Raw genomic sequence first — 27,976 nt, forward strand, 5'->3', positions numbered from 1 at the left:
AATCCCTTACCACTGAACCCAAACCCCATTTGCTAGCAGTGAATCTTTCAATACAAATATACAGCAAAAGTCATTGGGTCTGCCTAGTATTAATAATGGAAAATTTTGTGTAAGGATTAACTCTACCCTTTGGAAAGTGGCAAGCAGAAACATCAGTATACAAACACTTCATTCAGAGAAACACTTTCCTCTCTACCCCATAGCTCCTCTCCACAACGGGTAAGACTATTTCTGGACAAAAGAATCAGAAAACCAAGTTTTTTAGCAAAATTTCGGATGTGAGACATTGAATTTTTGCTGGTTTTATAACAGATTATGGGGATTATAAAAGATGATGGTTCAGTATCAGGAGTTTTACCCAGTGACAAGGTCTTTGCTGTTCATTACCCTGCTTACCCTTCTTCAATGGAACGTGCCATTGAGACTCTTGGCGGCATTCAAGGCATTGTCAAGGTATTACACATTTTGTTGTATGTACAACCGCATTGGAATTTGAAAGTTCAATTCTTAGTCTCATTCTGTGCTATTATGAGTACCTTTTCTTTTAATTCTTTTTTGCTTTGCAAATCCAGTCAAGGAAGAGCAAGTTCATTTAATAGTTCCACTTGTCTAATTCACTTTCCAGGAGCAGTGAGAACTTAGGTGTCCTTTTTCACCTGGTTATGGTGGAAATTTGAAAACATTCCTAACTGCTTTAGCCCAATAAAAGCAAAAAAGGATCGAGCTTCTATAAAGTTACTCAACTGGTGGTACTAATGGTGCATGTCATAATGGATTCCTTTGAGATTGCTCATTAAATATTGTTTCAAATTCTATTCCGCTTGCTATCCTTTTTCATTACCACTTGATCAAAAAAGTTGAAAATTGATGTAAGTAGTCGTAGGTTTCATGCATTAAGAATGTAACTCATGAGAAGTGTAAATTTACTCCAAAAGAAGCACTTTATGGAGCACCCTGATGTTTGTGAACTAATAGTTATACTAATGGCTGGCTAATTGGCTTTATAGACATGTGGTAAATTTGATGTCAATTAATCTTAGAATCTGATTGTTGCTGACTCTCCTTTTAATTTCAGGCTCGAACTTCACAGTCAAATAAGCTGGAGCTCCATTTCCGGCCAGAAGATCCTTATTCACACCCTGCCTTTGGGGAGCTTAGGCATAGAAGTAATTTCCTGTTGAAAATATCCAAGACTAAAGTAAGGGATGTCGAAACTGCTGACAATAGCTGTGGAATATCGATGCAATCTTCAGGGAGTCCTGTTAATTGTGAACAAGAAATTTCTCGTGTTGGACATTCATTAGCTGCAGAAAAGGTTAACGAGTCTAGATGTTTTTCTGCTAGTGCTTCAAAAGAAATTGAAGTGCAGAATGCTACTAAATTGCAGGAGCATCTCTCAGCTAATATTGTTTCTCATGTTGCTGAAGCTTATCATTTTAATGGTGAGAACTAATTTTTAATGTTAGACCACTTCATGTTCCCCAGTTTGTCTTTCTGCTTTTCTTTGAGCACATATTAACTTTATAATTTCTTGTTCCCCTTTTTTCTTCTGTGTGCACAATTGTGCTGCTTTCAAAGGAATGGTAGACTATCAGCATGTTCTTGCCGTTCAGGCTGATGTTGCCAGAAGAAAAAAGAGACAGTGGGCAGAGGTGGAACCTAAATTTGGTCAGCCATTCTCTGATTATTCCAGCAATTTCAAAATGTGGGAAATCCTCTGTTCCAATACCTAATTTCTTGAGTTTACTGCTTGTAGAGAAGGGAGGTCTTATGGATGTCGATCAGGAGGATTTGATGATTTTACTACCTCCTCTGTTCTCCTTAAAAGATATGCCTGAGAATATTGTGTATGATGCTCTGGCTTGTTAATCTGTTCTTACAGTTTTAACTAATGTTAGACATTGTATACCTATGCACACATTCTTGTTGCACCATGGTTTTAGCAATCCACCACTTCTTACCCTCTCTGTTATGTGTCTCAGTCTGTTTCTCCCTCTCTCTCTCTCTCTCTCTCTCTCTCTCTCTCTCTGTCTCAGTTGCTGTTGGTGGAAAAGTGTCTGGTTTTCTTCTCTTCCTCCTCTATTCTCTGTTGTCTCCTACGTTATATGGACTTGGGTATGGATATGTATTTGCTGCGGGCATAAGTATCCGTTGTCGGTAGATTCAACTTTTATCATGATTTTAGAGTACTTTGAGGATTTGCACGTATTACGCATAACAACTGATCGACACAGAGGCAAATGGAGAGTCCATGTAACGTTAGTTGTCTCACCACAATCGGTTATGTGATGCAGACCACTTTCCTTGTCTAAGTTAAAGCATTCTCTTTAAGAGAGGTATCTTCCTATTTGTAAATTTCAAACTTTTTGTAATTGCAGATTAGAATCACTTGCACCAAAAAGAAAACAAGAGGTGCTTTACCGGCAAAATTGGGAGGTAATTTTTTCTGCCTGCATGGAGGAATTTTCTCTTGTTTTAAATTCTTTATTTTCAGTCAAATATTTTCTGCAATTTTGTTTTAATCTTTCAATCAATTTAACAAAAACACTGCAGATCTTTTGTCATGCTGCCTAGGCACTGAACAAGGAAAGCGTGTCTTCAAATTTCCATGTTTGAGTAATTTAGGGATCCGGATTACCTTTGAAGCATTCTCTTATCCTGTGTCTCCAGTCTAATGGGAATATAATTTCTTTTTTTCTTTAGTGATATCTAGCTCTTGAAGGGGAGCCTTGGCGTAACTGGTAAAGTTGCCTCCATGTGACCAGGAGGTCTAGGGTTCGAGCCGTGAAAACAGCCTTTTGCAGAAATGCAGGGTAAGGTTGCGTACAATAGACCCTTATGGTCCGGCCCTGCGCGGGGGCTTAGTGCACCGGTCTGCCTTTTTTTAGTGATATCTAGCTCTTGTTAGTAGGTCATTATCGATCTTCTGCATGTTGCAAGAACCACAATAGGTTAGATCCGTTTAATCTATATGTTAAATTGTCTCCATTCTTAATTCTAGCGCTATTCTTACGGCAATAAACTACTGATCAATGCTGTAAAGTAGTTTACTCAATAGTATATTAGTATGAAACCGATGTAAATTCAGTTAACTGTTCTTTCTCAAAAAGAAAAAAAAATCAGTTAAATGTTAATGCTGATTTGAAATTAAAGCGTAAAAATGGATTTTTGGTACTTGATACTAAGTGGTGTCCAGGCTTGTGTGTGCCTCAATCAATTCACCTAGTACCTGCTACCTCCCACCATGGGTAACTCTGCCCACTAGGGAACACATGGGAAAAAATTATTCTTTTTGTCTCTGCCGAGATTTGGACCCGTGGTCTCCCAAATGTTTGATTTGTTCTGTAACACTTCGGCAAAGCTCCTTTTGTTTCGCATACTTTCTGATATACCAAGATTCCTGTTTTGTACTGCGAATACTTACTCATGTACTTTATATGTAAGTCACATTTGCTCATGTAAAGAAAAATAAAGATATTAACCGGAAACAAGACAATTTGTCATGAAAAGGAATTCAAATGCATTTTTCCAAATAGTTGAACCGAATATAAGTTAATCTGACATAATGGAAGACACCAGGGTGCGGCCCTTTCCCTGAGCCTGCGTGAACGCGGATGCTTTGTGTACTGAGCTGCCTTTTTTTCTCAATGGAAGAAATATAATTTTTCTCCAATAATGTCTGCTAACCTTGACGAGAAAGCTTCCAGTTCTTTTCTCTTCTATATACTGAATCTAATCATGAGATATATGTAGAATTATGAAGATTGCAACAGGGATGAGCACAAGTTAGCTGCAGATTCTTGATCCTCTTTAAGAACTTTTTTTTGATCAGGTAGACCAAAAAGAAGAAAAACCTACACGAAAATATGAATCCCTGCAAAAGTCACCTAATCATCTATACAACAAGGAATTTCATGGGTGCACCAGAAGAAAATAAGGGATCGGATGCTACTCCTTAGCCGAGTAAAGCTCATCTCTACCCCTTCAAAAGCTCTTCTATTTTTCTCTCTCCAAATGACCCACATGATTGCAAGTGGAGCAACATTTTATGCCTTGTGCCGTCTCCTCCCTCTCCCAGTCTTCCAGCTAGACATCAGTTATTTTACAGTTCTTTGCATCACCTATGAGGCACCATACCAACTACACATATCTCCCATCACTACTGGACTGCAATGTAGAAGAAGATGATCCACATCTTCACCTGCCTCCTTACACATGTAGCACCAACTGACGCAAACAACCTTCCGCTTTCTGAGATTTTCGGCCGTCAAGATCCCCCCTCTGGCTGCTAACCAAGTAAGCACACCTTCCTAGGCACCTTAGGAATCCAGATCGAATTATATGGAAATGCATCCTCCTCCCTAACCAAGAACTTTTCATAGAAAGACTTAATAGAGAACACTTTGTTATTCCCCAAATTCCACCTGATAGTATCATCCCCTCTGGCTGCTAACCAAGTAAGCACACCTTCCTAGGCACCTTAGGAATCCAGATCGAATTATATGGAAAGGCATCCTCCTCCCTAACCAAGAATTTTTCATAGAAAGACTTAATAGAGAACACTTTGTTATTCCCCAAATTCCACCTGATAGTATCATGGCTATCTGATAACGTACCTTGAAGTAAAGCTAGCAATCTTTGGAACTCAGTCACCTCCCAATTGTGAAAATCCCTTCTGAATTTCAAATCCCAAAAAACGTTTTCACCTTGTACCCCCGAATTTGTTGGACCGTCAGCCTCTTTTAACATGAAACCCTTTAAATGCTCGGGACTTCCGCTTTCAACATGTTATCCCCACACCATTTATGCCCCCAAACACTAACACTCCCCCCATCACCTATCCCGAGTGCCACTAAATTCGACACAGACCTTCATAATATTCCTTCATAACCCACACCCATAAGGCATATTGACATCTTTAGTTCTCTTTAAGAACTTTTAGTGGCTTCATGAACAATGCCAGATAATCAATTTCACTTACTTCTGCTCATTGATCCATTTATTGCTGCTATAAACAACATAAGGGTAGTCAGTTTCACCTTGTTGTGTCTTTTTTCTCTATGTATTGACTGATTTTTTGGGACGTTTCAATTGTTTTTTCAACTCTTTCTTATTTGTCTGCTTACGTGCTGAGGCCATTATGAATTATTTTATCTTCACTTCCCTTAGCATTTCCAGAGTTGCATGCTTGACATACTCCATATTCTTTTACTTGACATGCTCCATATGTTCTTCGAACTCTTCATCACACTAATATTTTACTGATGAATTTTTATTTCTTTTTCAATGTAGAGGGAGATGGAGCAGAGTCTTAACCTTGATGTTAATATCAAAGATATCCTTAAGTGTCTCAGCAGTTCATCAGTATTAGTTCTGTGTCTGTTGTTAGACTCTGATAATTTCTTCTCCACCTTTCCATTTTTAATGTATCTAGAACAACCCTTGCTTATAGAAGCACTTTCCACGACCTATATAAGGGAGACCTCAAAGCTTTTTTCAACTTTGATTATTTCTTTTGGGATGAGAGAAACAACTTTATTCATCAATACAAGTAGGATTAATGAGGATTGAAACGGTGTCTTGGAGTTACAATACATTGAAAATAGAAGCTCGTGAAAGTACCTTCCAATCTCCTTGAAAGTATCTATTAAAGCTAGTCCGCTGAAATTTTTTGTTGCCTTATTTCTACCAAAGTGCACCACGAAAAGGGTACTTTTCCTCTCCCTCTGTAAATTATTGTGATCGATGTTTTTAAGGATATTTCAAATATACTGTATTATACAATTAGGATCAGAAAAAATTAATTAGGATGATTAGTTTCCTGTAATTATCTAATCCTTGATTTGCTTTCCTAGTTTAGAACATGTATGCTTTACTATTTTAAAACCCTATAGCTTGAGGGAATAATCAAACAGAGTTTCTCTCAATTCTTACTTGCTTGTCCTGCTTTCTCACATGGTATCAGAGCATCTAGTGAGATTAGTAGACACTGTACATTAATCAGTGCCATATACATTAGAGATATCCTGTTGTCACGGAATTGTCCGGCAACTAAATGCATCTGTTCTAGGTTACTATACTTTCTAGGGACATTGTGAGTGTAGGAGTACCACCAGTAGACTCATAACTTCCTGCAACCCTAGCCAAGAAAGCTCACTACCCTAGGGCCCTCGATGCGTGGCATGAGCCTGCGCTGGTGCGTGCAGGCTTTTCCAGCCACATCCCAACCACGGTTTTCACTCTCGGGGGGTTGCGTCTTGAATTCGACTCCGCCCGCCCAGGTTTCAGCTTGTTCTGTTGCTACAGCGAGGACAAGTTTCGCTTTTCCGGCGAGATTAGCGTTTTTTTCTTCTTTTATGCACTGGTCAGGCATCCTCTATTGTTGAAGTGCAGCGAATGGGAAAATAAGCCCTCGTACTTCATGTTTTAAGGGTGGAAGAGTTTGGTGGCTTGGTAAAATCGTGGTGGGAGTCATCAACAAATTATACAGTCAGACCTCTCTATAACAACATCCCTATATAACAACATCCCTATATAACAACACTTCACTATAAAAGCCAAACTGTTCCGAAACTAATTTTCATGTTATGTTATAATATATGTTCTCTATAACAGCACTTCGCTATAACATCCAAAAATATTCGGAACAAACATGGTTGTTATAGAGAGGTTTGACTATAATTGGGAAGCTCTTTCATTACTAACTCTGCTGCCACTCATTAATTGCACTTTTCTTCATCCGTGAAGAGAAGTCTACTGAAGATTATATTATCTTGAAAAGACGGATGCTTGACATCTTATTCAACAAAGACAAACACATAAAACAATAAAGTCACTCTGCAGTATGATGGTATTGCAGCTGCCTGGTTGTTCTGCTTAACATTCATACAGATTCCTAAACCAGTGGATTGGGAAAAGCACATACTGCAGGGATCAGAAGATTGGAGACGGCAGAAGGTGGTATCTGAGTTGTTTGAAGAGCGTCAAATATGGGTCAAAGAATCATTAGCTGAGCGCTTGCGTGATGGGGGTCTGAAGCTTGGAGAGGGCAGGATCAAAAGGTAGCATATGAAATTCTTATACAGTCTTCACTTCTATCATTTGGATTAAGTCTTGGAAATGATACTGTTCATAGTATAAATTTTTGGTCTATCTCCGTCATTATGCAGGCTTCTCTTTAGAGTAGCATATTACTTTTCGAGTGGGCCTTTCCGTAGATTCTGGATAAGGAAAGGTTATGATCCTCGGAAGGATCCTGAATCCCGCATGTAAGAATGAAACAGTAATCTTTTCTTGTAATCTTTTACTGCTACTTATCAAAGAAGTGTTTTCCTTGTGAATTTCACTTAGTTATATGTATTCACTAATTATGCTTTCTGAGCGTTGTCCCCCTTGTCCGTGATTTATTAGAGTTTTTGTCTCATATGTCATCGAAAATGTATCTTTCCACTTGCTTGTTAATAGTTCTGTTGTATATACCCATGCAAACCTTGGGAAAACAGTAAATTTTTGCTTTAAGAGGTGGCATCTGCAGTTGAGAGAGAGGTTAGGAGAGGGTGACAGAAATCCTATGACTGCACACATTTTAGTTCGCGTAAAATATTTTCGAATATAGATTACGAAACTGACCAAATTTAGTTGATTTATCCTAGAGATGGAATTTCTATCCATTTTCTCCTTTGTTCCCCTCTTTATTTGTCACTTCCCATTTGTCTTCTTCCTCTGACATAGAGCTAATTCCTCTTCCCCACAAGTGGGATCAACCAAAGGTGTGTGATCCATTTGTATCTTATTTGCACTTTTCTTGTTCTTGTGTTGCTTAAGGTACTTGAAATCAATTCTAACACGTTAGTTTTAGGTGCAATTTTTTCGAACTCTTCATTATGCTTGTGCTTACTTCTTGCAATTTGTTTAACAGATACCAGAATATTGATTTCCGAGTGCTCCCTGAATTACGAAGCTACTGTGAGAGTCATGCGTCTTCTGGGTACTGAATCTTCTCACAACTTCATATCACTTATGCGTTTCTTAGAATTTAAATATCTTTATGAGCTCTCGGTAGTTGAGAATGCTGTAATCTTCATCTCACATTGAACCTTATCCGTCTTTGAATTTATATTATCTAAAACTAAAAGAAGCTTGCTTGGTGCGCGAAGTGCACTTTCTGGTTTTCCGAAGTACCTCAAGATATGTCCTATAGGTCTGGTTTCAGATGGGAAATGTATTAGAAGCTCTTTAAATAGTTAGGTTTGGTTCAGATGGAAAAGGTATACAAGTTATTTGAGTTGTGTTCTGCTGACTAAACTGGAGTAAATTTTGTCGAGTTATAAAGTTAAGTAGATTGATAAACATTAATTTCCTTTAGCTTATTTAGCTAAAGTTAACATGAAAACAACAATCATGTGGCTAGCCGTGTGGTGTATTTAGAATTGCAATCATTTCCTGTCTTCATGATCTATGAATCATTATGAGGAGCCATATGTTTAGAGATTGTGCTGTAAAACTGCCCCTTGCTTTTACTGTGGTCATGGCCGCACCGAGTTTTGGTTCAGAGAGCATCTAAATTACATTCAAATGAAAATGGTCAGTAAGAGATATTCCTAGACTTTAAGTTCTCACTCCTTACATCAAGTAAGGGGATAGGAGAGATGCGGTAGGAAATACGAGTCTCGCCTGCCACCCATCGTCACCCAAAATTTTTGTTATCGGTTAGTAGCGGTAAAAAGTCAGAGGACCATAAGGATACAGCTCGAAACAACTTGCTTATCTTTTCTTTCTCCATCTTTTGATCAAACTAATTTCTTGTGACTAACTCAGAAGTTGAGAGAAAAGTAATTTCTCCGTTTGTATATTTAGATCTTGCTTGAGTTGGTCAAAAAGTCAAAGGGCCACCGCAAGTAATAGTATAGTACTAAAAGGATTATATAGTTATTGACATAGAGGGATCTTGTAATTATGGGAAACTTCAAATGTTCCAAGTAAAAGTGTCTTAAATTTTCTTTTCAGTTAGTCAAATATCATTTCATTTATGCCAAAAGAGGGCCAAAAGATATATGTACAATGTAAGACTGCATGCTAGTGTTGATCTTTTGACAAACTGTTCCTTCTTACACCAAATAAGTGAAATGAAAAAAGAAGAATCCTTTACAATCCTTGAATTCTTGCTAATAAATGGACCTTGGGCCTAACTTAACCCCAAAATCTAGCTTATGAGGTGATGATTGCCCAAGACCATATAAGGAGACCAAGAAACCTAAATCCCACCGACGTTGGACTCAACACCCCCTCCCCCTCACGTCCAGGCTTGCAAATTGAAGCGTGGACATTATAAATGGAGGCCCAACATCTGTAACAATAAATTGGGATGTGCCTGGCTATGATACCATGATAAATGGACCTTGAGCCTAACTCAACCCCAAAAGCTAGCTTATGAGGTGAGGATTGTCCAAGACTGTCACAGGGGCGTTTTCTGTCCGCCGAAAAACAGCCCGCTGTGCGACAGTCAAGTCTCAACTTGGCTCAGCCTTACTCCGATTTTCTTTCGCTTTGGAGGTTTAACACTTAGAATATTTTCAAGGCAACATAAATAAGTAAAGGCACAAGCAGATTTACGGGAACTTTCCCAACCTTTTATAATATATGAATTACAAAGAAAACTCAGGAGTTTGGCAAGGTGCTGCCACCCTTGGCAGACACCAACTCACAAAATTGCTGACTCTTGCACAAACTGCCCTATAAAAGCCCCTGCCTAAGGCATTTCGTGCTGCTCACTCTTGTCAAGGCAATGACACATAATTTGCCATGCTCAAGCCTTGACATAGACAACCCTATGCCCACATCTTACTCATTTTCCCTCCCTAGGTACTTAGACTCGTTTTTGGGGCTGCTAGCACACACATATATATAGTGTAGTCAGCCCATTTTCAGTTTTCCTATTTCAGCTGACACCCCCAACTGATAGGCCATGATCACCCATGATCAAAACGTGCATGTCATGCTAAAACATGCCTAAAAACGTGCATAGACTTAGCCCCATTATCAGCAACTCTTTGGACATGGCAGTTGTAACCGCCCAACTGCACAGCATGTGCACAGCACACTTGACAACCGCTGCATGTGCGCTGCATGTGCGCGTTACTGGCCATCTGCTGCACGCCCAAGGCTGGCATTGCGCCCAACCTTGCCCTTTGACACTGCTCCCACTCAATGCCATAGCCACAGCTTGTCGCCCATGACTTAGCTGCACGCATGCCTGCTGCCACAACCGCTTGTTCATGTCAAGTCACCCCTACTTGATCAAGTCTGCCCTTTGCCAATGCCAAGCTGATTTTAGCATCAAGTCACCAAGCCATGATGCCATTCCCTTGCTAAGTCATTTGCCCACAAATTCCTTAGGTGCCAGGCTGCCAGCCCGCTCACCTAAGCCAAGGCAACATCATATTGCCAATGCTACTGCCTTGGCACTAAGCTGCCTCGTCTTAGCGCCTAGGTTTTTCCCGCTTTGCCTTGTCAAACTTCCGTCCAGCCTGCCTAGTTCCGTCAAGACCTTGGCCTTTGCTTGCACAGAACCCACTCGTGTTTTAGTGTAATCCGTCACACCTTAGCCTTCTAATAGTAGTGTAGTCCGTCACACTTACCCTTGCAACAGTTTGTTGCCATTGACAACGGCCGCATTGTCTTGCATGTTGATTTCCCCCGCACATAGGCCAATGGCAAGGCCATCATGCCAAATCCTTGCCACTGCCGTACCATTTGCCGATCAACTTTGGCAAGGGTCTAACAAAGACCATATAAGGAGACCAAGAAACCCAAATTCCACTGATGTGGGACTCAACACTTGCCATTGCCTTGAAATATCCTTCTCTTCTTTCCGTTCCACATTGTCAACCAAAAAGGCATAATGGCTACTAGAATGTACCCTATTAGTTGAGGGAATGAGCTGTTGTTTCCTTACATGATTTTGGGCAATTTTCAAATTAAGAGATAGCTTTTAGAGTTGAGTTATACCTAATGTCCATCTTCTTTACAGATACCTCAACCAAACGCATCAGTATTATGAATTTACCCAATGTTGAGTTCTCGTGTCATATTCTCCATGCTCCAGATGCCATCCCTAAGCATTCCAGGTGTGGTAGAATGTCCTGCTTAGTTGAGGGAATGAGATGTTATCTTTTTATACGGTCTCAGTTGATTCTTAGTTTATGAGCTAGCTTTTGAGGTTGAGTTAGGTCTAAGGTCCATTTTATAATATGGTATAAGAGTCAACCATTCCTAATCTTGATTTACCTAATGTTAGGCCCTCATATTATATCGTCCACACTCCAAATGTCCAGTTCCGAGAACTGGGCATGCAAAGGGTGTTAGAGTATCTCATATTAGTTCAAGAAATGAGATACTGTCTCTTTATGTTATTTTGGACAATCCTCACCTTATGAGCTAGTTTTTCAGATTGAGTTAGACCCAAATTCCATTTTTTTAACATGATATTAGAGCCATAGCCATACTGTTATGTTTTCGAATTTTGGGCCTTATGTTATGTATGCTCTAGTTGTCCAGGTTCGAGCGTGCAAGGGGTTTAGGGTGTCCCACTTTGATGGAGTGAATATATTGTTTTCTTCTTATACAAATTTGGGTAAGTTTTACCTCATGAGTTAGTTTTTGGGGGAAAGAGTTGGACCCTAGGTTCATTTTTTTGACAATGGTATCTTTATTGCTGCTTTATGTGATCGAGCTTCCTTAACCTCCAACTTGCATTGTATTCGGGTGAGGTATGTGTTTCAGTTTTATAACGAGAATACCACTGCCCAAAGTTTTGAGGCCACTCTATGATGCAACAATAAGTGATCGACATCTTTCCCTTATTGTTCACCCGCAACACCAACTTTCAGAAATTCATTTCTCTAGAATGTTTAATCGACGGATTGCATTTCACTAACATGTGAAGAAATTAACTTATTTCATTTTTCCTTTCAATTTGCCTTATTTGCTCCCACTTCAGGTTCACATAAGTATTAAGGTGTTACTTGGGAAATGGTCATGGGGATTTGGGGTACATGAGAATGCTTTTGGAAGTGGTGATTGCGGAGATATGTGGGGTTTTGGGATGGGGAGGGAGAACTAAAAATATTACACTCCCATATGGGTGTGGGCTATTGAGGAATATTTTAAAGGGTTAGGAAGAGTTTAATGAGAATGTATCATATATGGTGGGGGTAGGAGTAGAGTGAGTTTTTGGGGAACACAGATGGTGTGAAAGTAACATTTTGAGTATTACTTCCCCGCATGTACAATATTTCATTCCAAAAGAAGTTGTGAATCCATGGCATATTTGTTGATTAGCATGATTTCAAGAGTTTTGATTATATTTAGGAGATTGTTGATTAGCATGATTTTAGGAGATTTGATTATACTTAGAAGATTTAATTTAATTTGATTTGATTTGATAGCTGGACTGATTTTATAGATTTTTTCCTCCTTAATTAGCATTAGGAGCTTTGTATAAATTTCCTTGCTTATGGAATGTAAACACACAAAAATACAATAAGTCTTTTATTCTTCTCAAAATCTACGTGGTATCAGAGTCATTGTTGCCTTTCTGAGGTGAATTATCTCCCTCGTAGCACTAGGGTTCTGTTTTTATCAAAGAGGTCGAGTTTTCTCTCTCTTAATGGTTGTCCGCAACACAAACTCCTTTTCGTCAGTTTTTTTTTGGAATTTTCTTTTCCATTGGGATCGCTGGAATTTTTCGAGCCTATCCCTACCAGTTTTGATTTTACGTTCACCGGAGTTAAGGTTCCGCCAAGACAGATTTGGTTTCCGGCAAGGCATATTATTTTTCAGCAATTTTCTTCAAATTTCCTTTTGATTGGGCAGAAAATATGGAGACATTGAGACTGCTCTCACACTTCTCATTGAGTCTCATGTTCTATTGCGTTTTTGGGGCGATGCAGTTCTCACAGCTTGTTATTTGATTAATCGGATGCCTTCCTCTCTCATCAAGAATCAGATTCCGCATTCAGTATTGTTTTCTTGGTCAGCCTTATACTCTCTTCCCTCTCGTGTTTTTTGGGAGCATATGTTTTGTTCATAACTTAGCTAATAGGAAAGATAAATTAGCTCCTCGTGCTCTCAAGTGTGTCTTCCTTAGTCATTCTCGTGTTCAAAAGGATATCGTTGTTGCTCACCTGATCTTCGTAGGTATCTTATGTCAGCCGACGTCATATTTTTTGAGTCTGGACCTTACTTTACCTCTTCTGATCGCCTTGATGTATTTGATGTCTTACCTATACCAATCTTTGAGGAGTTTACTATAGCTCCTCCTACACCCTAAGCCATAGAAGTCTTGCCTATACCAACCGTTGAGGCTAATGTTGCTCCTTCTAGATCCCCAGCCACAGGAACACCACTCTTGACATATCGTCGTCGTTCGCTCCTAGCATCAAGCACAACTGATTCACGTCCTGCACCTGACCTTGCTCCTACTGCGGACTGGTCTTCTCCTAGTCAATTGATTGCACTTCGGAAAGGTATACAGACCACACTTAATCTTAATCCCTATTATGTTGATTTAAGTTATCATCGTCTATCATCACCCCATTATGCTTGTGTGTCCCCCCTTGTCCTCTGTTTCCATTCCTAAGTTTACAGGTGAAGTGTTGTCTCATCCAGGATGGCGACATGCTATGATTGACGAGATGTCTGCTTTACATATGAGTGGTACTTGGGAGCTTGTTCCTCTTTCTTCTGGTAAATCTACTATTCGTTGTCGTTGGGTACATGCAGTCAAAGTTGGTCCAGATGGCCAGGCTGATCGACTTAAGGCCCGTCTTGTTGCTAAAGGATATACTCAGATATTTGGGCTCGATTATAGTAATACTTTCTCTCCATGGCTAAAATAGCATCAATCCACATTTTTCTATCCATGGCTGGTGTTCGCCATTGACCTCTCTATCATTTGGACATTAAGAATGTTTTTCTTCATGGTGATCTTAAGGATGAAGTTTATATGGAGCAACCACCTAGTTTTGTTGCTCCAGGGGAGTCTAGTGGCCTTGTATGTCGCTTGCGCTGGTTACTTTATGGTCTAAAGCAGTCTCCCCGAGTCTGGTTTGGTAAGTTTCAATACAGTTATCCGGGAGTTTGGCATGACTCATAGTGAAACTGATCACTCTGTGTTTTATTGGCATTCTGCTTTAAATCTCTGTATTTATCTAGTGGTTTGTGTTGACGATATTGTTATTACAGGAAATGATCAGGATGATATTACTAAGTTGAAGCAACATCTCTTTCAACACTTTCAGACTAAGGATCCGGGCAGATTAAAGTATTTTCTAGGTATTGAGGTCGCTCAGTCTAGCTCAGGTATTGTGATCTCACAACGGAAGTACACCTTAGACATTCTTGAGGAGACATGAATGACTCACTGTTGACACTCTGATGGGTCCTAACTCTAAACTTCTGCCCGAACAGGGGGAGCCGCTTAGCGATCCTGCAAGATATAGGCGGCTGGTTGGTAAATTAAATTACCTCACAATGACTAGAGCTGCCATTTCCTTTCCTGTGAGTGTTGTAAGTCAGTTTATGGATTCCCCCTGTCATAGTCATTGGGATGAAGTTGTCCACATTCTTGGGTATGTGAAGTCAGCTCCATGCAAAGGATTGTTATTTAAGGATCAAGGCCATGAGCAGATCGTTGGATACTCAAATGCTGATTGGGCAGGATCACCTTCTGATAGACGTTCTACGTCTGGATATTGTGTTTTAGTAGGAGGTAATTTGGTGTCTTGGAAGAGCAAGAAACAGAATGCGGTTGCTCGGTCTAGTGCAGAAGCAAAATATCTAGCAATAGCTATGGAAACATGTGAGCTAGTTTGGATCAAACAGTTGCTCAAGGAGTTGAAATTTGGTGAAATCAGCCAGATGGAACTTGTGTGTGAAAATCAAGCTGCTGTTCATATTGCATCAAATCCAGTGTTCCATGAGAGAACTAAACACATTGATATTGACTGTTACGTTGTCAGAGAAAAGATACTCTCAGGAGATATTGCTACAAAGTTTGTAAAGTTGAGTGGTTATCTTGCAGATATTTTCATTAAGTCCCTCATTTTTTCTCGTATTAGTTACATATGTAACAAGCTCGGTACATATGATTTGTGTGCACCGGCGTGAGAGGGAGTGTTGGATAGTTATGTGTAATTAGTGCTAGTCCCACATGTAGCAGGAGTAATAGGGCTCGTTGTATCATTGTTAATACATCAATAATATTTTTCTCGTGTATTATTTCTCTGGGTTGCTAACTTCTTTTCTGCAGGGCTTCTTTCTAATACTTTTTTCTTTGATATTCACATCGCTTAACTAGGATAGAACTAAATTAGTGCTGAACTAGCCAACATGATCCTCATACATAAACCCGATTTGATTTGGTTTAATGGATAATGACAGCCAGCTAATCGGCTTTTTTATGCCGTATTTTCTTTTTTTTACAGATTGAAACATAGATGGGATGATATATGTGCCTTCCGTGTTTTTCCTTATAAATGTCAAATATCATTGCAACTTTGTGAACTCAAGGACAACTACATTCAACAAGAAATCAGAAAACCCTCAAATCAAGAAACTTGCGATGTATGTTATCATTCAGTAAAATATTTCTTTTCAACAAGCTATTAATAGTATGCTAGACACGTTGATGCATGGATGGTTTGTGGTGCTCGTGATGCCCTTGCTTTCGTCAAATCAGAAACCCCGTTACCATTTAGTTGTTCAGTAGGATTGAAGTGTATGTTGTCCACTATGATAATGGAAGTATGTAACTTCTTGCTGTATACATGGTAAATTCTTGTCTACTATTTGCTTGGAATAATAAATTTATAATGGTAGAAAACTAATAAAGTAATGAAGTAGTTTCTTAATTAATGGATATGTTGTTCCATATTTTCTTTGTTTCTCACTTAGGGACGAAGCAGAGTGATGCTTCGACTATTCACTTTATCTCAATAATTTATTGTCTCTTTGAAAAGGCAGGACAATAATGTTTCTAGAGTCCCGCAGTAATTTCGCATATAGACTGTAGACTCTTTCTTGAATCTAGGACTTCTGGATACGTTGATACCATGTTAAGAAAATGAATTTTGGAACTAATTAACCCCAAAAGCCAAAATTTTTGCGTATTTGGCCTATGGAAAAGAATCAAGGCCCGAAGGTGGGGAAACGTGTTGAAGATATCATTAAATAGATATAGTGTGTCTTAGATGGGTTGGTCACACACTTCAACATGATATCATAGCCAAACACGTCCCCGATGTTGTGTTACCTTTTGTTCTTCGCCGCTTTCTGGTGTTAGAGTTCCAAATTGGTTGAGAGTATAAATTGTAGTCTTTTTATATGGTCTTGGGCAATCCTCACCTCACGAGCTAGTGTTGGAGGTTGAGTTAGGTCCTATGTCCATTTTCTTAATATGGACCAGAGTAGACAAAAATCCTAAGTTCTAAGTCTTCTTGAAGACAGGGTTTAGTTAGCTAGCTTTTGGGCTATCACACACAGTTGGTCACATGGCCCACTTGAAGGCATGGGTTTCTTGGTTTCTAAATTGGGGTGGAATACGTGAGGATCCCTGGTGTTGTGTTACTCAATGTTAGGCACCACTTTGTCATCCATATTCCAGATGTCCAGTTTTAATGTGCAGCTTAGGGTAGAAGGGGAGGGAGTGTTAGAGTCCTACATTGATCGGAGGTATAGTTGTAATCTCTTTATATTGTTTTGGACAATTCTCACCTCTGGTGCTAATTTTTTGGAGTTGAGTTAAACCTGTGGCCTATTCTCTTGAGTCTGAATAGCTCTCATACAGCAAATTTCATGTTTGCCTTTCCCCATGAAAGTTCAAAAAGACTTGCAATTCATCTTTGTCAATACCAATTGAGTGAGTGGAGAAATGAAAACGTGCGGACTATCTTTGCGATAATAACATATTTGCGTGTGTGCATACTCACACTCATTCATTCTAAAAGTCATATTTCTGCTCATGAGATCTCTTGTGCTGAAAGATAATCAAATCTAACTATTGACTTGACAATCTTGAGGATTAGAAGTCACTCTGGTTCAGGAGAGAAGCAAACAGATTTGTCCACTAGAGACTGATTGTTTAATTTTTTTATTTTATTGTGCTCACGTTCATGTTATCTCTTGATACTTCTTTTTCACCTTGGTCTCTTTCTTTATTTCTTTATTTTTGGTTTTCAGATTGAATGTTTTACTATGAACATTTTAAGTATATCCTACATGCTCTGCCTGGTACCTTTTTCCTTGTAATTTCTCTGAGAGGATGTTAACAACAGATGATAGGTGGAAAGGACAGATGATTTTGCCTCTTGGGGGTTTGGGCCCTGGGGGTTTTCCTTTAGTAACTCACTTCTTTTGTACTTTAAACAATTCCGATTTGCATAAATGTAGTTATCTTTGTGTATTCTGACAAATACTTGAAGCAATCACCAATGGTACTTTTCTTCTGATAACTTTATTTGCAGAATACAACAGGATGGTTCTCCTCTCATATTCTTGATTGCTTGAGACTGTGCATTGCTGTGAGATTTATGTCAGTATGCCCTCATCCCGATGCAGAGTCTTTACTAAAAACTGTGTCTGCCCGCTTTGAGAAGTCGAAGAGGATTCACACTTGTGTGAAAGTTACAAGACCTGAAGAGCAAGGAAAAGTCCATAAAGGTTGAAAACAGTTGGAGTTATTTGTAGTCTATCATGAATCTTAAACATTGACGTAATTATCTGTCATGAAATTTAATTGTTAAGCTAAAATTATCCCTACAGCTGATTTGCTCTCTGGAGTACTTTCAGGCTTCCAGATTTTACCTTACTTTTGGTATATTTTTATCTTCCAGCTAGTTGTCATTATTGTCACATCGGAGCCTTTACTCAAGTTTTTCTCCTATAAATTCCTTGAAATGTCAGAAGCTGAAAACAATGAAGTCGATGACAAAGCAGAAAACAATGAAGTTGATGAACCTGATTATTTAGAAGATGATGAAGATGACTTTGAGGATGATAATGTTGAAGATGAGATGGATGCATGTGAACCTCTTGACCTTGTAAGATGATATTTATATTTGAGATGATGCATTCATAAGCAATTTGTGATAAGCATCCTTCTCATTGTAAAGTCAACTAATGCCTTGTCTTCTTAGGTTGGCCAGGAAGGGGATGTCTCTATACATGATGATCCACGTATCCTTGGAACAAAACCATGCTCAATCAGATTTATAACCTGTTTGGCCAAGCTGCAAAAATCAGCTTATTTTGAGAAGTGTTTTTTTTCAAAAGTACTTTTCTCAAAAGTACTTTTGGTGAGAAGCAGTTTGTGTTTGGATAATTAGTTTGAAAAGCACTTCTGAGCAACAATTAATGTTTGGCCAAGCTTTAAAAAATTGCTTCTAAGTGTATTTTTCTCAAAAGTGCTTCTCAAAAAAGTGCTTTTGGAGAGAAACTACTTTTTTTTTGCTTCTCCAAAACTGCTTCTGTTTCTCCTTAAAAACACTTTTTTTCCTTCCAAAAGCGTGGCCAAACACCTCAATTTTTGGCCAAAAGCACTTTTGGCCAAAACAAGCACTTTTGGCCAAAAAGAAGCTTGGCCAAACAGGCTATTATTATGTCATTCTTCTTTTATGCTTACATGCTGATGGATGGTATTAGTTGAATGATCATCAAACCTGCAAGAGATTTTCACGAAGTATAGGAAAAATGATTCTTCTAGGAAAATTTGCAGATACTCATCTTTAATAATTTTGTTTTTTCTTCTCACAGCCTGATAAAAGAAGCAGGAGAGCAATTAATAAAGAAGAACTAGAGGGTAGAATGCTGTAGTTACATGAAGTCTACATGAAAAGTTGTTGTCTTAAAAAGATACTTCCTCCATTTCAATTTATGTGAACCTATTTCCTTTTTAATCCGTGCCAAAAAGAATGACCCCTTTCCATATTTGAAAACAATTTACCTTAATGCAATATGCCTCATTTTACATCACAAGTTCAAAAATCTTTTCTTTTTTCTTAAACTCCGTGCCCAATCAAATAAGTTCACATAAATTGAAATAGAGGGAGTATAAGTAACTATCTGCAATAGTTTACATGATATTGAACATAAAGGTAGAGGGGAGTAGCTAGTTTCTATTGGAAAGCTTAGCAACCGGTCTAGTCAATCTCTTTTTTCTTAAAAAAAAGAAGAAGATAACAGTGGGGTTTGGACGAACTTGCACACCTATGGTATATCAACTACCTCAACCAGCACAAGTGTTGGATAACTCTGTCCAAGGCTAAGCACATTGGGATTGACTATCACTTCGTTTGTGAAAAATACGCTTAGGAGATATTGCTACAAAGTTTGTGAAGTCGAATGACAAGCTTGCACATATTTTCACCAAGTCCCTCACTGGTCCTTGTATTAGTTACATATGTAATAAGCTCAGTACATATGATTTGTATGCACCGGTTCGAGGGAAAGTGTTAGATAGTTATGTAATTAATATGTAATTAGTCCTAGTCCCACATAGAATAGGAGTAAGATATGTATTGTATATAGTTATAAATAGGGCTCATTGTATTATAATCAAGTGATTAATAATATATTTTTCTCCCGTGCTTTCTCACAAAATCCATCTCCAAAATCGCCTCCTCACGTTCTCCGAAACTCAAAATAGTGCAAAATGAACAATTCTCAAAATTTTGGACATAAAATACCGCGGAACCAAATAATGCATCGAGTTCGCGATTGCATGGGCACACCTATGCGATCACAAAGTGTCACTGGCAGACACGTATTCATTCGCAACCCTGCGCACCCGATCGCAGAGAGTAACACCTCCAGTCCCAGAAGTCTACTACGCGATCGCATAATAATGCTCGCGACCGCGAAACTTCACCAATCGACCTACGGGATCACGGACAGCTTCCGCGCGATCGTGGTGAACAAAATTCCACTTGCCACTGTCCCTCTACGCGATCATGACACACACCTCGCTATCGCGAAGAGCATCACTGACAATAGAAAAACCAACAATCAACTTAGCTCAAAATGATCCGAAACCACCCCGAAACTCACGTGAGCTCCTCCGGTCCCCGTCCAATCATCCTAACAAGTTCATTTTTACTCAAACTTATCGAAAGGCTCAAAACACGAATAATAACATCAAAATCAAGAATCAATGGTCAGTCCAAATTATGCAACTCTCTTAAGTTCATAGATTTCAACTTTCAAATAGAAGCGTCGAATCAATCCCGAGCCACCCGAGGCCCGAACTAAAAATTCTTACGAGTTCCAAAATCATCATAAGAACCTATTAGAACCTTCAAATCCACAATGCGGAGTCGTTTACACAAAAGTCAAACCATGGTCAACTCTTCCGACTTAAAGCTTCCAAAATAAGAATTTATCTTCCAAAACATTCCCGAACCTCTTGAAAATCAAAACCAACCCTATATTCAAGTCATAAAACATCAAATGAGCTTACTCGAAGTCTCAAATCTCGAAACAAAATGCTAGAACGCAAAACGACTAGTCGGGTCGTTATAGAACATTGTGTTGTAAAGTGATGATTTCTTTTTTGTGTGATAAAAGAGAAGTTCTTTTTGGCCTTGTCGAATTAGTTGAGGTGCATGCAAGCTGGTTTGGATACCATGGTTATTAAAAAAAAAAAAAGAGTAGTTCTTTTTGGGTAAAAAATAGACATTCCTTTCGTTGCATTGGAATGAAGATAGAAATTACATGGAGTGATCAATATGTTACTTTTGATGCTCAAGTACCTCTAAGGTCTAATTTTGTGGTTTAGAGCAATTTTCCTTTCTCCTTTTCCTTTCTAGGGTCTTCTAGCCATGAACTTCTGGTTTATAAACACTGGAATTGTGTGCCAAGGTTTTTGTTGGAGCCGGATAGTAGTTACCCAAAATTCTAATTTTCCTATATGCTGCCCAGACACAAACCACGATAATGTTTCAAGAGATTACTTGCAAGAGCTCTTTGGTAATTTTCCATTCAGTACAGCGGGAGTGGATGAAGTGCAAGATGATCAGAGTCTTGGAGAATATCAGATATATGACCAATACGTCGATGGCTCTTATTCCGAAGATGAAGACTACTAAGTTGTCTTGTGAGTTTTCTTATCTCTCTTTTACGAATCATATCCTTTCCTATTTTGGTGGATCTAACAGTTTTCCATCACTTTCAACCATAACCTTTTCCTTGCCAAATTGTTGTGGGTGTTGAATTTCATAAGTATTTTTTTCCATTCAAGTAATGTAGTTTTCATTTGGACTTGAATATAATACTTTTCCTCTTTGCCTTTGATTAATCCCAGTGAAGAGTGTACCAAGTATGGTACTAATTCCATCCTGTTTTTTTTGAATCACTTATACGGCTACTGTAGGCTAATTAGTATTTAGTGGTCGACTGAAGAACCAATGCTGCAGAAAAGGTGAATAAAGTATATTACCTGAGCTCAAGTCCAGTAAGGAAAAATCTCTCAATGTGCACAGCTGCTGCTATCCATTATTATACAAGACGGATGTTTGAGAAGGCTAGAGATTTCTGTACCATATTCATTAGGAAGTTATAAATAAAAGCTTATAGCATTGCCTTTTGTTTGTTTTTTTTCCCCTTTTAGTTTTAAGTTTCCGTCATAGCTGACTGATTAAGATGACCGAATGCTGAAGACATGAAGAAAAACCATGGTTTATCATACTGCCTAAGTTACATGGTGCTCTAATCCCACTTCGGTATTATTTGGAATATAGTTTGGTGGCTGGGCCGATGGTCCCGCCCAGGGGCAGCTCAACTAATTTTGTGGCCTAAAGCCAAAATATATTAAAAGGCCCTTAAATTTTCATAATATTCATCTGATAATAAGGCACAAAAGAAACCCACATGACTTTCTATGATACGAGCCCAACGCGTGATGATGTTAGGCTCACATCACGGTTTCGAACTCTCCGGTGGATAAAAGCATGATATTTAGAAATAGGTAGAGGATTCAACTCATTATCCATTGAGTACGAATCTTGCGCCACTGTCCTGGAGAATTTCTTTATTAAAACAGATGAGACATAAAAGAACTTGCATTCTGATGCATGAATAAATAAAATATGACAAAAAATAATTAGCTAATTCAGAGATTTCGAGTTGAAATTAGAGAGTAAAATCATCAAAAACATGAAGAGAAGAAAGAGTATACAAAGAGGAAGAGGAATTAGAATTGATGAGAAGGTAAATATGCTATTTTTTAATGCGAGAAAAAATTTATCGTTATTTACTCACTCAATAGCAACCTCAATCAATATTTTAAAAATGTAAAAATTTGAATTTTTTATTAATAATATTTGTATAAATTTTGAATTATATATAATACTAATATAGTATTTTGTAATTTTGGGGCCCTTACTATTTCGGGGCCTGAGGCAAAGGCTTTATCTGCCTTACCTTAGACCCGCCCTTGATCCCACCTGGGGTCCACAAATTTAAGAGTTCCAAGATGTAGAAATAAGTTGGTAAAAGAAGAATTTCCTTTGGTTCAAGTAGTGAAGAAAATAGTATTTCCATTGTCCCATTTTATGTGGCACACTTTCCTTTTTTTTTTTTTTTTTGATGAAATAAATTAGATTCATTAAAGGGCATCAAGAAGATGCAAAGAGTACAAAAGAGATAGGATAATTAGCTCCATATACAAAAGCCTATGCTGCTCTCAGGGAGCTAATGAAATCCACAAAAGTATCAGCACTAGTAACAGGGGTGAGATAGTTCCAGCTAAATAAGTTAACTAAACACGCAGCCTTGCGGGAGTAGAGTGGAGTTGAAATGCCATCAAAACATCTTCGGTTCCTTTCTTTCCAAATACACCAAAATATTGCAGCTGGCACCATTTTCCAGATTTTTCTGATGGATTTGTCAACTCTCCAAAAATACCAACTTTCAAAAGCTTTTGTTGATTGTGGCATAACCCATTTCAGACCAAAGGTAGTATAGAAGTTCCAAATTTCTTTTGCAACTGAGCAGTGGATGAATAGGTGGTTTACACTTTCTGACTGTTGTTGGCACATGTAGCATCTATTAACTAGTGTGATGTTCTGCTTGATTAAGTTGTCTTGAGTGAGACAGGCCCCATTTAGAGACAACCATGTGAAGCAAGTCACCGTGGTAGGCACTTTAGTTCTCCAGATGTGGTTCCATGTCCACTTATCTATCATTGGATTCTGGCCACAGAGGTGAATGTATCCTTCTTTGAATGTGTACTTGCCTCTCTTAGAATTTCCCCAAATAAGTTTGTCAGGCTGTTGATCTTCGGTGTTATGACCTTCTAGGGAGCTTAACATTGTGAGTAGGCTGCTGACCTCCCAATCCTGCAAATTTCTTCTGAAAAGTGGGCACCAAGTGCCATTGTCTCTATTTTGAGCAACAGTGGAGTCTATGTTCAAAGCAATCTGATACATATTGGGAAACATGTCTTTCAAAGGTGTATTTCCGATCCATCTATCCTTCCAAAACTTAATACGAGTTCCATTCCCAACTTTGAAAGTTACATTTTGGAAAAATTCATCCCAGTGGTTGCTGATGTTCTTCCACAGGCCAACTCCATAAGGAGTGTGTGTTTTCTTGGAACACCAGTGGTTGTGTGCTCCATATTTAGCAACTATGATATCCTTCCATAGCCTAGATTCCTCCTGTCCATATCTCCATAGCCATCTTGAGAGCATAGCTTTATTGTGTGCTTGTAGATCCCTGATGCCCTAATTCCTCAGGCACAATGTCCTTTTTATCTGTCCAATTAAACTTTGCCACATAAATTGGGAGGGACGGAGTAGCTCTTTTTAACATAAAGTAATGATCAATCTGGAGAGGCATTTTTTTATTAAGACAATTTCAGGTTGAAAACTAACTAGCATGTTATCTAATAGACTAATTATTTCCTATATATAAGTGAGTTGGAAGTTCGAACAACGATGTTATTTGGATTGGGTAGTTTGTCCTTAAGCCATTAGTAATTCTTTTCTGTTTTGTCATTTTGTAGGTTGCTGCACAGCCTTGGCAAAAAAAAAAGAAAAAAAAAAAGAATGCCGATATTCATCAGAATTCCACTCATGTCCCTACGTTAAATTGGTATTCGACAAATTGTCCCTTATTCCCTCTCCGTCTACAGTGGTGTGTCAGGAGTAAAATGGTCGTTGGAGAAACTGGTATGGTTATCACGAGGGTGGTGCATAATTACTTTTGGTTTGCTTCACATTCCACACCCAGTGTTCTGTTTCTCTGACTGCATAATTATTGCTTATATAAATCAAGAGTGAGATTTATTTGCTGTATTATGTAAAAGGTAGAAGCTTCAACAAAATTTGTCTAATACCAAGTTTTTTTTTTCTTTTCTTTTTTGGGAAAAAGGTTTATTTTTGAGCAAAGAGTAAGACCTCTCGAAAGTTATAATTAATTTAAATGAGCACATAGAGGGAAAAAAGAGTATTTTTTAAAAATTAATTTAAAAGCGCTTAAGGTCTTAAATCTATCACGTTAACATACAGATGTAAGCAGTGCATCTGAAAACAAAAGTCAATCAATTTACTTTCTTAAACTAGAATGAGAGAATGAGTATTCTTTTCTTTCTTGATTATTTGCTAGATTCATATTATCTGTCTGCCATGGGTTAGCAATCATTCTTATTTGATAATTAAAAGATAATACTATTTCCTGAATTTCCAAACACTAAATCAACATGTGAGCTCTAACTTCAACAATCTCCGATGGTTATTTTTGTTGTGGACTCTCTTTAAAGTACTTAAGAGAAGGTGAAGTGGATTTTTGACAAGCTAAAAGCTGCACATTCCTTTTGCAATCTTGTTATCACTTCTGATTATCATCACTTTTCCTTGTTTAACCTCTGAGCAAGTATTGATTTGTAGGCACCTTCATTTTTGCGCAAGTACATCATAGGGTTGGAACATGTTAGACGGTGGAATGCCTTCTGGAGAAAAATTCATTTCGCCAGACCTTTGAGAATACAATCTTATACTAGACCTTTACTTTCCATCTAACTACTGCTATAGTTCCATTCAATAGCCTCTCTCTTGCGCTTTTTGGACTGTCCAAATGCTCTAAAATACTGTTTGTGGAACACTTTTCCACGATGTAAGAAAATAACAGAAAACTCGATATAGGGAAAAAAAGCCAGTTCTTTCCTGTTCCATTCAATGATTCCCTTACAGATTGGAAATTGACATCCTATTTGCTCTCTTAGCATGATATTTTTTTCCTCAATGCTATTCCTAATAGTTTAGCTTTTGTAGGGGTTAATTGCGTCCAGCGAGCATAATTCAAAAAATTGCATTAGTAGCAGAAAACATAAGAGATTGTGTTTTCTTTTTTGAGATAATCATGTGACTATATGAAACAATCTGGGTGAGAGCCTTGGTCTGAACTCGTCTCCCCAGAATCAAAGTCCTAGTAGGTGATTTTGTAGAGAATCAAGGATAATTATAGATGTAATTTAACTACCTTGGTTTTCAATTTGTCAAGGAAGTAGACCTTGGTTTTACTTCAACAAACAATATCAAAGATATCTGAGCTGATTAAAATGGCTTGGAACAGTTTGATTTCCTCTTGCATTATAATCAACAAAATTATAACTTGGTCTAGTCTCGGGTTCTCCCTTTTCTCCTTCTTTCTTTCTCCACCCTGCATTCACCTCCGCTGACTAAAACTTTGATGTTGAGCATCCATGCACGAGAAAGTGAAGTGAGGATTCCAAGCAAACATTTCTTTATCACTTACCTTTTGGCACTCGATGCTTGCTCTGACTTCCAATACAAAGAGAAAAAGGATATATAATACACTACGATAATGGCAATCTGGCATTGAGGCGCATCATTTGTGGAAAGATGATATGACGGGTCTATCTACTGAATCTTTACAGCTTCTGTTTACTGCTTGTGAACTGATATTTGTAAGATGATTACAAAGTCTACATTAAGGCATAGTGTTTATGGGCTCTCTAGATACAATTTTTGCGTAGTGTTTGATGGAGTCCAGCTTTTTGTAACATTTCAGTACCTCGTTGGTACTGTTTTATCAAGAGAAATTTTGCTTTACCTACTAAAAAAAAAGTCTACATGAAGGCATAGTAGGATTTCTTGAAAATTTTCATATTGCTTCCAAAGTTTGAGGAGACTTGTGATTCAGTATTGTATTTAAACTGGTTTGTTTAGTACAACCTAAGTTCTAGATTTGTCATCTTAATTTGAAATTTATTAGACTAATCTATATGCTCCTTAATGATTTGGTGATTGGAACAATCCCATTTAGTTAGTTTCCTTCAGCTTAACTTGAAATATGATATAACTTACAGCTTAAGTTCGTAAACAGTGAGCTAGATAATCCGTGCACTGATTCACATTCTCTTTCTTGATTGCAGTTGTATAAAGATAAGAAGCAGTCAAGAGCAATACCAAAAAGGAACTGCACAGAAAATAGTTGCGTTCGCACTCGCAGTTGCTAGAGGGAAGCTTTTCGGTAGCCTTCTTCAACTTCTACTCTGCACCAAGTTCTGCTCAAGTTTACTAGAATTGGATCATTTGTGAAGTTTTCATATTTATGAATCTTTCTAATATATAATCTTAGTATTCCTCATTTTGGTAATCTCAACAAATGTACTTCCTATTTAAATTAAAGATTTGGAAAAATAGCCCCGCGATAGAATTTTAAAGCACGTCGGTCAGAATTTTGAAGTACCAGGAATTTTGATGATTACTAGAATTTTAACCCACAATGCGAAGAAATTTGTTGATCGGTCAGAATTTTGTAGCCAATTGCACAAAAATATGGCAACCGTTAGAATTTTGTGACTATCACCATAACTTGCAAAATTATGGCAACTGTTAGAATTTTGTGACTATTACCATAACTTGCAAAATTATGGCAACCGTTAGAATTTTGACGAATCACAATAAGATTTGCCCAATAATTATTGAAACTTTCGTGCTTCAAAATTCTGACCAACGATTATTTTTCCAAGACTTTCGTAGTGGAATCAAAATTTAAATGGTGGCGCCAAATGATTATATTGTGCCATTCTCCCAAAATTCTAACCTTTCGACGTAACACTAACATCAATAGCATGCCTTTCGGACGGGCTATCTTAGCTAGTGCTTTATTTGGCTCTTAAAAGACGCTATACCTTAACAGCCGTTTGGCTCTTAACCTTGTATACATCCGGAGATGACTCCCATATCATCATTTCACGGCACTCTTTTACATTGTACGTTGCGCTTTATCAGGAAAAAGCATGCCCTTTGACAGCACCGTTGGTCTAAGTTCATCTCACATTGCTGTCAGAATTTCGTCAATATCCCTTGTGAGGGCATCCATATCCGGCATACTTGGCAAATGATCAAGGTAGGGAATGTGCCTTGAATGAAATGGCACGTGGGACACGTACACTCTTGGTCTAATGGGAGGTGGAGCATGCTCCCTCGTCAAATCAGGTTCAGCATTCTCTTCCTCTTCATCATCACCCTCGTCAGGAAAGGATGTGTCATCTCCAGACTCATCGGCATTGTCGTCATAATCACTATTCTCTTCCCAACTTTGCACATTTGCCAGATCTCGATTAAATATATCGTCTTCGGGCAATTAAGTAAGGACAAGACCAACAAGTTACTCGTTTTCACTGCACAACCAACAAAATAATGAGTTACTCAAATTGGTCCAAACTTTATATAACTTTATATATTCACTTACAAATCATAATGTGTTGATATCCCATGATGCACATTATCCTGTTGATGATGACTCCCGGATGGACCACCATGATCCAACACACCAAAACTAGGCATATTCCAACTGGCCGTTGGTTCATAACTTGTAAAATTCATATGTGGTCGGTACCCCATGTGGAATATATGAGTGTTAATACAAATTCAATACACAAAAATATACATCG

The 27,976-nt window shown here is 38.2% G+C and overlaps 1 protein-coding gene across 7 annotated transcripts; it reads left to right on the forward strand.

Moving 5' to 3' along the window:
- On the forward strand, positions 1-26,768 carry LOC104213015 (uncharacterized). 7 transcript variants are annotated; one of them, XM_009762401.2, is made up of 18 exons: positions 2-219; positions 313-453; positions 1,076-1,315; positions 1,388-1,442; positions 1,579-1,668; positions 1,757-1,847; positions 2,379-2,436; positions 5,293-5,335; positions 6,890-7,061; positions 7,170-7,268; positions 7,919-7,987; positions 15,486-15,624; positions 17,523-17,718; positions 17,962-18,098; positions 18,195-18,234; positions 20,974-21,148; positions 24,059-24,224; positions 26,450-26,768. In XM_009762401.2, the coding sequence occupies exons 2-16, from the start codon at positions 316-318 to the stop codon at positions 21,138-21,140; spliced, it is 1,734 nt and encodes a 577-aa protein (XP_009760703.1). In that variant the 5' UTR covers positions 2-219; positions 313-315; the 3' UTR covers positions 21,141-21,148; positions 24,059-24,224; positions 26,450-26,768. The 7 variants fall into 7 exon arrangements, with proteins under 7 accessions (XP_009760707.1, XP_009760708.1, XP_009760703.1 ...); XM_009762394.2 differs by having other exon boundaries at positions 1,076-1,442; XM_009762398.2 differs by having other exon boundaries at positions 1,076-1,442; positions 18,204-18,234.
- The last annotated feature ends 1,208 nt before the right edge of the window (positions 26,769-27,976 follow it).

Source organism: Nicotiana sylvestris, chromosome 6, assembly GCF_000393655.2.
Source record: "Nicotiana sylvestris chromosome 6, ASM39365v2, whole genome shotgun sequence".
NCBI classification, from domain to species: Eukaryota; Viridiplantae; Streptophyta; class Magnoliopsida; order Solanales; family Solanaceae; genus Nicotiana; species Nicotiana sylvestris.